Below are 16531 nucleotides of genomic sequence, written 5' to 3' on the forward strand. Positions count from 1 at the left end.
TAGCAAAAATATAAAAAACCACTGAACTCTGTCATTTTTTTTTTATGAAACTTATTTGCCCATTTTGATGATGACACTAATTTTTTTACATTTTGTGGTAATATGTTTATTGTGTTAAAACATGCTTATAAAAATGAAGTGAATACAATATAATCCGTTTTCTGTTTTTAGTTGATTGGAGCTTTGACCACCTACCTGTTTATCCTTCTACAATATTAAATAGCAATAATATGGATTTAATTAAAAAGATGAACTTAACGTTAAAATATACGAGTATCTCTGCTATTTTATTTATTTATTTATCTAAACGCCTTGTAGGCTTTTACATGTTTTACATATATTTATATATAAAGAACAGACATATTTTACACAAAAGTAGCAAAAAATTGAAAATGAAGTAATAAGAAAAAGAAAATAAAAATATATAAAACTAATCTTACAATAGTACATACATACATGTATTCCAGTAGAGAGAACAGAAGTTCATTTTTTCCCATTGGTTATATAAAAAGAATCATAAAATTAGAAGAATGTAGAAAAATAATTATTAAGAATACATTATGTCAGATAAAGGGGATTAACTGAGACGGTATACATAGCATATTGAAAAAAAGAAACTGTTACTATTGAAGGCTTTAAATCACACTATGTAATTATATCTTCTGGTGTATCACAAGGATCTAACCTAGGCCCTCTGTTCTTTGAATCTACGGTATTCTGGGACAAAGAAGGCCTATTGTTGTGCGAACATATGCCTACCGGCACAACAATAACTGCTGTTTGCTTCTGCAAAACTCTGGCAAACCTTAAAAGGGCCATACAAAACAAGATGAGGGGCATGCTGACGAATGGAATCCATTTTCATCAAGACAACGCTCGTCCGCATACAGCCCACGTCGCCACCGCGCTCATGTAGAACTTTAGATAGGAGATCGTCCTACACCCACCATACAGTCCGGACTTGGCCGCGAGCGACTACCATATCTTCCCTGATTCGAAGAAACACCTCGGTGGAACGCATTTTGCAAACGAAGAAGAGCCGAAAGAAGAGGTTCTGAGCTACCTTTACAACCTGGCGGGAGACTTCTATGACCAGGAAATCAAAAAGATGGTGATCCGGATAAAAAGGTGCATCAAATTCAACGGAGATTGTGTAGAAAAATAGCTGGAAGTCTAAGCTTTCCAATGATGTATTGCTCGTTGTAAATAAAAATGGTTTTCATTGTGAAAAAAATGGGGAAACTTATTTATCGGACAACCCTCATACTTATGACATTGGCAAATGTTTTAAATATTTTTACATATACATTTTTTGCTGATGATATGAATATAAACGTTTGTATTTAACTTCATACAGACTGCGCAAAAATGCTAGAAAATATCGGCAAACTATTTCTCTATTGCAAGCGAAATGTAAGTAGTCACTCGTTTTGCATTCCGCGCAAATAAATGATGGTCCGATTCCTCTACTCTTTAAATATCACTCTTATTTCTAATACAAAAAGTCAAATTCATGACTAAGGTATTTTTAATAATACTAAATTAATATTGAACTTTCAAATGGAATTGGTCTTTAAAGAAACATGTAAAATGGTACCTTATTTATTTTTTATTTATTTAACTTTTTGTACATAATGTTATTTGTACATTGGCGGGCTTATTGCCAAATGGCAATTTCTTCCAACCAACCAATAAAATAAAACTTTTATTTTTATACTTCAAGTTACAGAACATATTCAAAAGAAAAAAAAAAGATTAAAAAGTTTTAAATATATAAATAAGCGTATTTGTTTATAAATTACCTTAAATCAAAAATATTACTCATTGGGAAAAAGGAAAAAAGAGGAAAGAGAAAAAAGAAAAGGAGGAGAGATTAAGGAAGAGAAAGGAGATGTTTCTTCAGACGTGATTTAAACAGAGATAATGTAGTAACATCTTTGATGGTGGATGGGAGATGATTCCTTAGTCGAGCCGCATAGACACTATACGAGTTAGAGAAGAAAGATGAATTGTGGATGGGTATTAAGAGAGTGCCTTGAGAATTAGAACGAAGAGGTAAACCATGAACTGATAAGCGTTGAAATTTTTCACGCAGGTATATAGGAGCGTTAGGACTATGAAGTACATTGAACAGAAGTGAGAGGGAGTGATAGTCTCTCCGTTGTCTAATTCTGAGCCATTTCAGTTGCCAACGATAGTCAGAAATGTGGTCATATTTGATAAGACCAAAAATGTACCTTATGCATGCATTTTGAAGTCGTTCAAGTTTATCGAGTTGCTCACGGCATAAATCAGTCTTGGAAACATCAGCGTAATCTAGAATGGGTAGTAGTAATGCTTGTACAAGGGTGCATTTAGTATTAATGGTTAAGAATTTTTGCATCCTTTTAAGTGAGTGTAGACTGAAAAATATTTTGCGGCTTAATTCATTAGTATGAGCTTGCCAGCAAAGATGTTCATTCATTTGTACTTCTAGATTTTTTACGGATTTCCTGTTTTGAATATTGGTATCATTGACAATAAGAGGATTAAGTGAAGGTTACTTTACATGGGCCTTTAAAAAACATTTAAACATGCAGACACATATGAAAAACTCTATATAAGATTTTTTCGTCCCCAGCTAGAATACTGCACTCTTATTTAGTTACTTAACCTTAAGGTTAATATTAAAAGATTAGAAAGGGGCTAACACAATTTTTTTTAAAAAAATTGATTACCATTGATTGAAGTTGATGTTTACTTCATTAGTGAGAAGCCAGTTAGAGTATAATTCTACAATATGGACTCCTTACTACAACTGTCAGCAAAATTATCTTGAAAGAGTCCAAAGAAAATTCTTACGGTACATAAATTTTAAACTTAGAATCAGTCATGAATTTTTAAATTACGTTTTTTTACTAAAACATTAAATTTAACGATAGAAGAAAAATTATAGACCTTTTAAATTTATTCAAAATCGTAAATTCAATATGGGATTGCCCTGAACTATTATCTCTCATCAACTTCAGGGTGCCTCGAAAAATGACTAGGCAGGTGTCAGCGTTTTGTAGCAACAATTCACGGACAGTGTATACTTGTAATGCCGTATTAAATAGACTTCATGAACTCGGCAATAGTTATTCTCACGTATCTGATATATTTAGTGTAGGGTATTGTTCCTGTAGAACAAACCTTTTGAACTAAAACAAAAAACCTAATTTCATTAAAAAAAATAGTCAAAAAATTATTAAACAGCAAGTGAAACTTAAGTGTATAAATATATTTTATTCTTTAATTATTATTAAACTATGTACTCACTTATAAATTCATGTAATTATATTTATTTATTCATGCATTTCATAAAAGTACCAGTTCGAAATACTCGGCAGCTAACGTTATTTTTTGAATCTCCTAGGAGTCACAATTATTATTACAATTCACCAATACCTAGACTACACCGGCTAGGTAACGAGTATGGTGAAGTTGATATATTTCGTCTGTCTTTATATAAATATAGGTTAAGTATTCAAAAGGTTTTAAATTAATTTGTATAAAATTTCTTAATATTGTTCTTTATTTACTTTTTTTTTTCTCATGTATCTCTATAATAATGTATAAACTTATATGTATGTATATGTATGTGTGTATGTTTTCATATGTAAATTTATTAAATATTTTTCTATTTCCCCTATACCTATGTTGGTACGTTTCCTGATTTTTACTTATTATTGTATCTTTTACCTTTTCTTATGTTATCTTTAATTTTTACTAAATTTACATACTTTTGTTTCACTGCTGCACTTGAATGTAATTTCTCATATATGTAAAAGCCCGTAGGGCGTGTAGATTAAGAAATAAATAAATAATATATATATACAGTTTTTTGTTTACTTTGCCTAGCTGTGTAAAACAGTATTTATGATTTTATTGTTGTTTTACTGTAGAATGTTTTACTATTCAAACTTTCTACTGAATATGCTGTATAATTTTTAGGATAATTTTTTAAATAAAAGTCTTGTATTTTTTTTAAATAAATCTTGGGTATAAGGAAATTCTTGTTTTAAAAAAATTTTAAGCCACATATGTAAATATTTTAAATGTTCGTAAAATGCATATTTGCCGTTTATGTTTATAAAATAAAATAAAATAACCAGTTAAAAATTAACGTCTCTAACTATGCTGAAAGTATTCATTACCATAGAATGAACTCTTCTCAAAATTGAAGAATGATATTAGACCAATTATTTTTACAGTGCAAACAAATAAATACGAAAATTGATTCCCCCGATCAGTTGAAAGACTGCATATCATGTCATCTAGACCGACATAAAAAAATGTTTTACATAGACAACGCGTCAAATTTTCCATACCGCTGAACGTAAATTTATGTAAAAGGTGAAAAAAATATAGAGAGAAACACATTTTTAATTAGTATTGCCCTTAATTAGAAATAATGCATTATAGCCGTAGAGACGGCATTTCGCTCTATGGTTTTGAACAAAAACGTTGCGAATTTTTGGTTTGGTTTTTGGTGTAACAACAGCAGACGTCTCTTTGTTCTAGTGGCGAGAGAACCCTTTTAATGCCCACTCACCGTTCTACTTTTTGCGTCCTCTTTCACTGTAGTAGCTGCTCGATTGTGGAACAATCAACCACTCATTTCAGAGACACTCTTTCTTCATTTACATTTAATCAAGATTAAAATGTCACTTCCCATCCCCTCTCTTCCTTTCGTGGTTGAGTGTCGATTTTTAGTCAATTTTCTTTCAAAATTTATATATAAATATGAGGTACTGTATTAAAACCTAGAATATGTCGATGTACTTGTAATTTTCTCAAACTGAACGGTTTGGGTAGGTAGGAAGAAATAGCCTTAAAGCAGTATGCCCGTCCTCATATATATATATGAAATGTTTATAATGCGTTAAATAAATCAATAACAAACAGTTTCGTCACTGCGCTTGCGATTCTCGACCTGAGTACCCACAGCCTATTGTCTTACTGTAAACTATAGCTAACCTCGTAATTTCCTAGAATGACAATTGTCCAAATGGGCGGCTCTATAGCAATAGCGGCTCATTACTTTGAGGTATTTATTATAGATGTAACAATATTTTGAGTTTGTCCAAATTTTTGTAAACAAGAACTGGATTCAACTCCCTGTTGAGCTGTTAATATAAACACATTACAACAGGATAAAGAACATTTTAGACAAAATAATATAGAAGTCCAGGCATCTACAGGGCTTATGACCTGTCATTGGCTGGTTTAAGTGGCCATTTTTCAATATCTATACTTCTTCATAGACCAGGTGCATTTATCAACTATATATTTTGAGTTTGTCCAAATTTTTGCAGACCAGTACTGGATTCAACTCCCCGGGGAACTGTTAATATTAACATATTACAACAGAGATGAATTTTTCAGGCGTTTGAGAAATTGTTTCAGGCGTTGCCTAGTAAGTAAAATAAATCAATTGGATGAATCTCACGTGCATAAAGAAAGGTTTTAGCTCTTTAACTTCACAAACATCAACAGATGAAGAATTGAAGGAATATAGATCTTTAAATAGGGGTAGAATGGTGAATGTTACACAGGGTGTAAAGTGGCCACTTAAACCAGCCAATGACAGGTCATAAGCCCTGTAGATGTCTAGACTTCTATATTATCTTGTCTTAAATGTTCTTCATCTCTGTTGTAATATGTTAATAGAATTTTGTTATATCATTTAAATAGTTCAGAATTCAATAGACGAAGTAATAGACTGTGTCCAAGAAAATGAAGAGTACAGGTATGTGTACGAGACAAAAGCTTTAAACTTTTTAGCTACTCTCGGTAAAAATGCTGAAAAAGAAGACAAGTCTGCGCACACTTAGCAATGCATTTTTTATTTTTCCGGATACAAAAATATTATTTGTTTACCTAACTGACCCTTTGAATTATAAAACATAGGATAGGTAGTGTAGGTTTTTCGATTGAAAGTAGAAGAGTAATTATTTACCCTTTTTTTTTAACTACATTTAACTAACACAGTGTTTTTTTAACCTTTTTGAATATTAGACTGCTTTGCGGGTACAAAAATATCTGGCGTCCTCCTCCCTTGGATAAACTTTTGCCTGGCTTGGGAAAATTGCAGTCATGAGCGAGGAAAAAGTTAAAAAAAGGATCTCGGTTGGGGGGGGGGTGATGCCAGATTTGAATAAATCTAGCAGTCCTCCCTTTGTACTTTTTATTGATTATAATTACAAATTATATTTGATATAAAATAACCATGTAAGTTGTTATTGCGCCAATAATCTGAAAAGAAGAAGAATTATTTTTTTAACAATATTTTTTTACATTTTTGCATTTGTTGATAACTTTTTATAAACACCACGTTTAATAATATAAATAAAACATATAAGGCAAAAAGTACAAATGAAAAAAAACGAAACAAATAATTATTAATTATTACGAAATATTAATTATTCTGTCATTTTATGGTTTGATGTGAATCAATCATGTTTGTGCAAATAAACAAAAGAATCGTCAAGTTTGATTTCACGTGTTCATATTTTTTGAGGTTCTTTGGGTAAGTATGGGTGAAGAATGGGATAAAATTTCGCGAATGGGATAAAATTGGAAAAAATGCCCACAAAGACTACAGCGTCTGAGCGTGGGCTATACCTTTTTTTTAATTATTAAAAAGTTTATAGCACATATATATGGTATGACATGACCATAAAAAGAAAGAAAAGAAAAATAAAATAAAAGAAAAATATAAGAAAAACCAAATTAACATATGCTGATATTACGAAAATATTATTAATTTGCAGTATGCATTTTTATTTTTTTAAGAATGTGTCTTTCTGTTTTCGCCATGCTTATCCAAGACCTCGAACCTACTATAAACTGTACTAGTGATTTAAGCCCTTAGCCTTATTTTAAGATGTATTTTTCTAAAGCGTATTTTAGTTATTATATTTCTATGTAAATAATATATGTATGGTTAAATAAACAATTTTTTTTTTTTTTTTAAAAACAATAAACGACACGATAAAGGCTTCTTACCACGATTGTTCATCGTTTCAGCGATTTCAATGGGCTTGAATTTATCTTTCGGGGATCATTATGTTTTGATATTGCCACACTTCCGAAACGGAAACTTCGCGAAGTGCAAAACAAACGCCAAACGGACAAACTGGAACTCAACTCTTGACTTTAACACTTGAACGTTTGGCGTCTGGCCGCGTACAGCGATGCACTATTTTTTCCAATGTGAATACATGCGGTTATTTTGTTATTTTGCTGTTCACTTTTATTGCGATTGCTACAGAATAATAAATGAATTGATCCCGTCAGTCCTTACCGAAAATAGAAGAGTTCTGTTTATTGGTAATAATCCAGCTGCAGTAAATTTTGGAGTGATGTGAAGCATGTAGGTGGAAATTTGATGAAGCTAAAAATAACAATAACAATTAACCATACTATTTTTATTTTTTTTATTTTTTTTATTTTTTTTTGTTGTTTTTTTTACAATATACAAAAGAGGTAGAACAGAATATTCGAAAAATAAAGCATAATTACATAGCAATGAAATACATATTAATAGTAAAAATAGTAAACAAAAAATACCACAAACCCATGGCCTGTTCGTGGGTATACAAGAAAATGTTAATGAAGTTAAAGTTATGTTTTTAGTCCTTGAATAGTTAAGTTTGACGAATTATTGTTTTTGGGGTTTCATTTATACAATGTAATTTCTACTTTAATTTTTGTGTTTCTTTGCCACTTGCCAGTTTGAAGGTTAAAATCAATTTATATTTTTCAAAATGTAAAATCCCGCCATGATGTTTGAAGAAATAAAATAAAATATTATTAATATTTAAAGCATTAACTCAAACATTTTACTAAATGTTATTAAATATTTGTATATAACCACTAACCAACTTTTCTATGTTTACCGCTTTCGAGACGTACCCGTCTCTTCATCAGGACAACAATTAAACCAACACGCAAACCAACATGCAAAACCCATTATACAACTTCACTTGGCGGCCTCCGTGCTGTAGTGGTCAAGACGCTTGACTCACACACGGAAGGTTCATGAATTAAGCCATGAATTAAGCCGCAAAATATTTTTCAGTCTACACTCACTAAGAAAGTTGCAAAACTTCTTACCCATTAATACTAAATGCACCCTTGTACAAGCATTACTACTACCCATTCTAGATTACGCTGATGTTTCCATGACTGATTTAAGCTGTGAGCAACTCGATAAACTTGAACGACTTCAGAATACATGCATAAGGTACATTTTTGGTCTTAAGAAATATGACTACATTTCTGATTATCTTGAGCAAATGAAATGGCTCAAAATTAGACAGCGGAGAGACTATTACTCCCTCTCTTCTATTCAATGTACTTCATAGTCCTAACGCTTCTATATACCTCTGCGTGAAAAATTTCAACGCTTATCAGTTCATGGTTTACCTCTTCGTTCTGGTACTCAAGGCACTCTCTTAATACCCATCCACAATTCCTCGTTCTTCTCTAATTCATATACTGTCCATGCGGCTCGACTGTGGAATCATCTCCTATCCACCATCAAAGATGTTACAACATTATCTCTGTTTAAATCACGTCTGAAGAAACATCTCCTTTCTCTTCTTTAATCTTTCCTCCTTTCCTTTTTCCTCTTTTTTTCTTTTTTCCATTGAGTAATATTTTTAATTTAAGGTAATTTATAAACAAATACATTTATTTCTATTTTTAAATATCTTTAGCTTTTTAATCTTTATTTTCTATTGAATATGTTCTGTAACTTGAATTATAAAAATAAAACTTTTATTGTTTGGTTGGTTGGAAGAACTTGCCATTTGGCAATAAGCCTGCCAATATACAAATAATATTTTGTACAAAAAGTTAAATAAAAAATAAAAAAGGTTCCGGGTTCGATTCCCGGTGAGAACACAGAAATCAAATGTAATTTTTATCAAGCCTGGATATTCTGTGATGTAGTTCACTACTGTAATTGGACCTTCTGGCCTGTTGTGGTGAAAAAAATGGAAAAGTCGTTTTGGTTTTATATTTTTTGTGCAACAACTATGGTGAAGGTGTATAGTGGGTTTTGCATGATGGTTTGCATGTTGGTTTAATTGGTGTCCTGACGAAGAGACAAGGATGTCTCGAAACCAGTAGACATAGATAAGTCGGTAAGTGGTTATATAGAAGAGTATTTAATAACATTTAGTAAAATTAAATAGGTAAATTGGTGTATTTTATTTATAAGCTTTTGTTTTTCTTCTAAAGGTTGTTCGTTATTTTTACAGTTATTTTGGTTTTATTTTTACGTCTTTAGTTAATTTTTAAATGATTATTTTTTCAAAGAAACTTTTTGATTAAAATAACATAAAAGTATGAAACTACAAACCTTGTAAAGAATAGAATTGTCTGTTTCAAAAGCCATTAAACTATTTGTGAGACACGCAGACTCTTTAGCCTGAAAAGCGAAAGCCAAAATCATTCATTTATAAAAACACACTGCCAAATGATTTTAAATTACAATATACATTTAACTTAAAAGGCAAGAAAGCGAGCTTAAGAATTGTTGTTAAATGGGAGGTAAGGTGATCAAACTAACGCTTTAAGTGCCAGTCCTGGAGCATTTAAATATTGCAATGTAGGACCACCTTTCTAACTATATTTCGCATCCGCCCTGCCAGGCATCGAGCCCGGAACGCGCTAATCACTATTAATGAACTCACAACAGAGATGGAGAACATTTAGAGAAGCAAATGTGGAAGTCTAGGTATTTACAGGTCTTATGGTATGTCATTGGCTAATTTGAGTGATCGTTTTCCGCACTGTGTTACATTAAACATTCTTCCAATGACTCCCATATTTCCGTTTTTTATTTAGGTAATGATTTATGCAAACATTAAAAAATTTCGGGCTATTTTTAACTCGTTGAAAATAACTCACGACAACAAGAGTGGGTTTGAACCTCGGACCTCGGATCCGCTAGTCTACAATACTATCCACGGTACCACAACCCGATACAATATGTTTTCCATCTCTGTTGTCAGCCTAACTCGTCCCAAACATGCTTTTGTTCAGTGGCCTTATCCTGTAACTAATTCGTTCGTAAAGTCATGCGTATCGTATCAGAGGGAACGAGATTGAAATACACTTTTGATTGCGTTAGAGTGAGTTGGATGTATGACAAAGGAATGTACTGGTGGATTTTTGTAAGCTGGCGCGTGCGCTATACTTACACATACGCATTGCGTGGTATCCGTGAATATACCCATGGTATGACATCACACGGCATACGCATTATTAAAAAAAATGTCTGTCTCACCCGCTCAGACGCGCTTACGAGCGTGACATATAAAACTATTGCTTTATTAGTTGCTAATGATATGATTATACAATGTACACAGGATGTTTCGGCGTTCGTCTGAATTTCGCTGCGATTCTTAATAGTAAAAATATAATAATATGTACGAGTATTAAGTTATGGATTAAAAACACTGGTTTATAAATATGTAAGTATTTTTATTAAATCAAATCATGAATAGGTCGATTATGTAGTGATAGTGCTTTCGCAAAACTTACACAAAACATTTTTGATGTATAGAATACTGTTTTTAAAAATCTCCTCTTGATAAGAGCGAAAAAAACAAATACTTAGGAAATGACATATATTTACGAGTATTTATTTTTAAACAAGCATGTTTTTTATTAAAAATTTTGTCTTCATCATAATAATAATTAAAAGAGTGTTATTAAAATGCACAGTACAAATTATATCGAAAAAAATATGCATATACACTTATTGAGAAACAATAAATTTTGTTACTTATATACTTAAAACAATCTACTTTGCATTCTTGTTCTAGAGTAATTGACAAAAAAAAAACTTAAAAAAAAAAAAATTAAATTGCCCCTTGTTCTTGAAAGGACTATAATTAGTAAAATGCAACATCTAAAAAAATTTTTTGAAAAATATGAAAAAATTAAACAAAGTAATTTAGTAAATTAATATTACATTTTCTTTACCCATTGTACTTTTATTTTCATGTACACAAACCTCTAATCACATCGAATTTAAAAAAAGATAGCGCATTTGGTTAAAATTTAAAACAACAATTTTTTAGTCAACATCCTATAGATTTTAAATGCGTTAGTGTGAGTTTTCTAAACGCGCAAGCTTTAGTTAAACCACCAGTACTTACGAAACGAAATTGTGGCAGAAAAAGTCTCCAGGAGCCTGAAGCTGGAAATATGTGACATTTTGTCACCCACTCGACAATATTCGATTAGACATCTCGATTGTTTTTTCATAATGCTATTCTTGAAAACCCTCCGACATAAGACAGTTTAATTACAAAGACGAATTAGGACGTGGCCAAACTAACAAATCCGTATTTATCTGTGCCTCTCCTGCCACACGTTAACATTTATTTTTTATTTCTTGTCAGACTTCTTCCGTTGAATATTTTGTAAATGGAATATTATGAAAGAAGTTAAAGAAAATGTTTTACTGAGACACTGCAACATTTATAATTATTATTTGTCTTTGACATAACACATCTACATGGTAATAATAAATATTTCATGTTTCTTTAATGAATTTTAAAAACATGCCAAATATATATATGTACATTTTTTTTTTTAAATGAAATATTTGCGTTCTTATAATTTACCCAAATATTGAATTTTGAGGGCCATTTTCAACGAGTTGTAAATAACTCACTATTAGCAAATGAGAATCGAGTTGGAGTAGAGTGGGATTCGGACCACAGACCTTTGGTCCATGAGTCCGAGATATCTCTTCGTTCTAGTAACGAGAGAACTCTTTTAATACCCCGTCATCGCTCTAATTTTTTTGCCTCCTCTTTCACAGTAGTAGCCGCTCGATTGTGGAATAATCTACCCACTAATGTTAGAGACGCCCCTTCTTTATTTACATTTAAGTCAAGATTGAAATGTCACTATCTAAATATTTAAATTGTTCCTTTATCCTTCTTCTATCCTTCCCATCCCCTCTCCTCTCTTCATAGTAAAGTGTTATTTTTTTTTTATACATTTATTTATTTTTGTTAATCTTTGCTTTTAATTTTTGTATAAAATTGTAAGATTCAATATGTCCATATATTTATAATTTTCTGAAACTGAACGGTTTGGGTAGGTAGGAAGAAATTGCCTTAAGGCAATATGCCCGCCCTTATATGTATATTTATTGTATATGTATATAAAGTGTCAATAAATAAAAAACTAGCCACAGGACCACAACCCGATATAAAAATATCTCAAATACATAGGTATTTTGACATTGACGAGTGATAAAATAATCTTGAAATCATGTTTCTAGTGTTACTTCATTTGATAATGGATTATAAACAAGTACAGTTATATTGATTGCACATTTGTTGAAACGTCATCATCGTAACATTGATCAGTGTTGTAAATTTGAAAATACAACAAAAATACATACTTGTCATTCAAACATGAATGCCGAGCGTTTTACAAAAAGAAAGTTTGACAGCTGAAGTTGCGGTGTCGCATTCGATTGTCAATGTCGAGTACTTTGTGGCACTCGAGATGAAGTCGATTGGTTTTCAATCGACTGCATTTATATGAGTGGTTCAAAAATGCGGTCACTCGTCGAATTACAAAAGTCGCATACGATTCTAAAGACGAATGAGTCCGGCATAAGGCCCCTGAGGAGAGCAAAAACTGTTCCTGTTTTTACTTCAGTCGCAAATGATAGCGATGCTTTTTTGCAATATACGTATTTAAAAAAAATAATGCAACACAGTACGAATATGCAAGTTTTACATACAAACAGCGTTGTCAAACCTACCGATTTTGTTAAAAAAATCTTCCGATCCCCCCCTCCCCCCAATCATATGTTGATCTTCGACATTGTCTAAAACCATTTCGATAAACTCAAAATATTGTTCTTTAAGAGTGTTAGAACGTCAGAGTAATAATGCGTAACCTAGAGAGGAGCCCAAACGTAGGAAAACCATTCTCTGACTATTGGGTATTAAATTAGCTACAATTCGCAGCAAAACAATGAGCCGTACTCAGGTCAAAAATTGCCAAATGAATATTAATTTGCATAGTTATTTCTTTGAAATATGTACCGGTGGATTTATCATTGCAAGGTTATTCCAATCTTTTTTATATAATTTGCCTACATTTATTTTATAAAACTGAAAATGTGTGTGTTTATTTTTTTATTTATTTATTTATTTTATTCACAATATAATTATGGGTCATTTATTGAAACATAAATCCCAACTCCATGGAACCAAAATCCTGTGTCCAGTTTGTTTGTTTGTCCGTCACATCTCCAAAAGGGCGAGTCGTAGCGATCTGAAATTTAAACACGTCATTTAAGATGCAATTTCAAGGTTACCGTTGCTATTTTTGAGTAAAATTTTGATCGACCTCTACCCGATAAAAACTCAAACTTTATATGGATGCCTAGTGTCCCGACATATTTCCCGTAATCAACGGTCATTATCAACAGTAAACATACTTCACAAATTTATCTCCTAAATTGAGTAAAAATAGAATCTGAAGTAATTATGTTCATATAAAGAAAGTTTTTAAGCAACATAATACACGTATCGGGACAATAAATGCCAAAAATCAATGTAAATCATGGAAAAATATTTGGAATCTATTACCTGTGAAAACTGACTCCTTTAACACCATTGACGCTTCTACTGCTGCAACCAAACATACTGCAATTCACCACTATCGATTTTTATTTATTATTACGTAAATATCCAAGTTATTTACAAACAAAGCCAAGCACAGCTACAAAAGCATCCGATCGAACCGTTATGTTTATAATGTCAAATAAACAGCCACCAATTGGTTACTAGCCAACAAACCAACATCGCTTGCGTTCTATGAAACACAGTGTTAAGGCTTCTCTCTAGGTTACGCATTATTACTCTAAGGTAAGAACCTATTTTGCTGCAGGTATTTCATAATATATATCGTAAAATCTAAGTATTTTTTACGGTACCGGGGAACGAGGTGGCTCCGGACACTTGTTCGTATATTTTTTAAGTTTACCAAATAATTTGAACAAGTCAATTGTTTAAGTACATGTGAAGCATATTACTAATATCATATTTATGTTATTATTTTATTTGCTGGTTTTCGAAAAGTGTCCGGAGTCGCCACTACTAAGTGTAATGACTTGGACGACTATGAAATTCTCCCTGTTTACTTAGAGAAGTTGCGAAGACAACACACACTAAATGATCAAATATTCGATTTTTGTTAAAATGATGTTGTGCGAACCACATTTGGGGTTGAAAATAATACGCGCTGGTTTATTTAATTGAAAAAAAATATTAAAAACATTTTAATTACATAAATCTAAGTACTTTTGGCAGTGAAAACTTGACAGCTGCATCCCAAATATATAACACTTTGTCCCGTACTTTCAAAATAGTTTTATCCATATTTTGTGAATCATATTTCTAATATAGTCGTCCTACAACCTTCCGTTTGTATATTCGCGGCATGTCTACTTCACCTCACAAAATACAACATTTCTTAATTTATTTTATATTAATATAACGAATAAAAGTCTCTACATCAAACCAATCAATCAAACAAATTATAATTATATTGTACTGATCTGGACACGAGTTTGTTGAATACTTTATGAAAATTCAAGATTGGCAGTGACACATTAGTAACTCTATTATTATAATGAATCACAACACAACACAACAAAAACAAAACATACCCGCGCCGCGTAGCGACAAGCCGTTGCGAGCATACTGACGCAAGAGGACTGTGATTCGCGCTACCCCCTCCCTACAGATTACCTTGAAGCGAAACGATGTGCCATTGTCCGACTTCCCCTGCCATTTCCGAAGCCATCCCGTTCCCCGGTACTTGTAGTACAAAAATTGGTTTAATTAAATTATTTTAAAAAGTTCTTACCTCTTGTTCGCAAATACTGCAGAAGTTAATCATTAAAAACAAATTAAGCATATTCCCAATAATTGCCAAACCTCTACTTATAATTAAAGTATACGAAATTCTTCTTCCTTGGAAAATAATCGTAAAGAATTTCACAACATAAAAAATGTTGAATAAACAGTTTATGAAAGAGAAAAATATAGCTAAACATATGGTTTTACAAAAATATTCATTCAAATTAAAGTTGCTCTCGCAGATTTTAGCGTAAGCTTTCCAAAACAGCTCCAACTTTTCAATTAAATTCTCATTTCCGTTTCGGGCTTCTCGTGTTTCTACTATTTTGAAGTTACGCGCTCGTTGAGAAAGCTTTTTATTAAAAATTGATATCAAAACATTGTTAATACCACGAAGATTTAACAACATATGGTATACAAAAGACGAATAAATAAACTTACAAACTGACGTTTGGATAAATGGAATAAGGACTACTATTACTAAAGGCTGGCGATTCTTATCGCTTAAATAATTGCTTGAACAAATTATAAAAGACGTGTAAATCAAATTAAAAATAAATTCTACAATGACTATAACACGAAATTTCTTTTCTATTTTCTGGTTTTCTCGGTCAAGATTTAAACATTTTAATATGTCATCTATTTCTAAGAGATTGTCGAAATAACTAGCTAATTTGTCAATATTCAACAACATCAAAGGCAACGTTAGACTATATGTTGTGAATCCTACACCCAGAGTACACCATTCTATGAAAATGAAAACTTTAGGTACAAGTATTCCAGTAAAAGAAAAAAGATCGTAATAAAACATGGCCCAGATACAAATACTGTAAGCCAGGGCGCTGATGACAGATACAATGAGAAAAGGTAAACTCAAACGCGTTTTATGTTTTTTCATAACTACATAAAACCTTAAAGGCATAACACCCGTGAAAAACGCTAAAGACATGACAGGAGATAAACCACTAAACATTGCTCTTGGCATTTTTTACAATTCTTTAAATATCTTTGCCCAGCTATATATTGATCAAATGAAGCCGTTTTTAACATTCGTTTGTATCTTCCGCTTTCCTTCGAACTGGTAGATCGAAATAAAAGTATTTTTAACTGCATTACACATAAAAGTTATATTATAAAATAAATTGAGTGTTCAGTCAATTAATGACTGATTGTTTGATAGCTTACTATGCTGAAATAATAATTTTAGTTGAATTCATTAAATTATATTAATTAATTAAAAAACCCATCAGGTGCCGTTAGCAGTTGGTTTGACAGCCAACTGTGGAAGTAGCATCGCCATTTTGATTCCCAATATTACATCAAAAAACATTTTTTTAAGCTTTGCCTGGACTTGTGCCAAAAGAGAAAAAAAAATACTGCTGTAAGGTTTTTAAAGAAGGTAAAAAATAAATCAGTAATTACAAAACTAATAATTTTTTTATGTACAGATAGGAAGTAGAATCAGGCAAAATAAGTTTCTAATTAATGCCTAAATATTTTTTTCCCCCTTATTTTGTAACCTTTAATGTTTGTATGCTGATGATACCGTGCTTCTTGCAAACAACTCTACGCAGGTCTACCAATGAATTAAA

The 16531-nt window shown here is 31.7% G+C and overlaps 1 protein-coding gene across 1 annotated transcript in view; it reads right to left on the minus strand.

Moving 5' to 3' along the window:
* Positions 1-6146: 6146 nt before the first annotated feature.
* Positions 6147-16531, minus strand: part of LOC148271571 (putative gustatory receptor 28b) — a 43787-nt gene continuing 33402 nt past the window's right edge. Inside the window, exons 2-4 of the mRNA XM_088241224.1 lie at positions 9392-9460; positions 7328-7417; positions 6147-6276 (exon numbers count right to left, since the gene is read on the minus strand). Coding sequence (XP_088097350.1) covers positions 6229-6276; positions 7328-7417; positions 9392-9427 — 174 coding nt within the window. The 5' untranslated portion in view covers positions 9428-9460 and the 3' untranslated portion in view covers positions 6147-6228. The remainder of the gene's footprint in view (positions 6277-7327; positions 7418-9391; positions 9461-16531) is intronic.

Source organism: Micrasema longulum, unplaced genomic scaffold, assembly GCF_059751315.1.
Source record: "Micrasema longulum isolate JH-2025_06_02 unplaced genomic scaffold, ASM5975131v1 h1tg002788l, whole genome shotgun sequence".
Classification (NCBI taxonomy): domain Eukaryota; kingdom Metazoa; phylum Arthropoda; class Insecta; order Trichoptera; family Brachycentridae; genus Micrasema; species Micrasema longulum.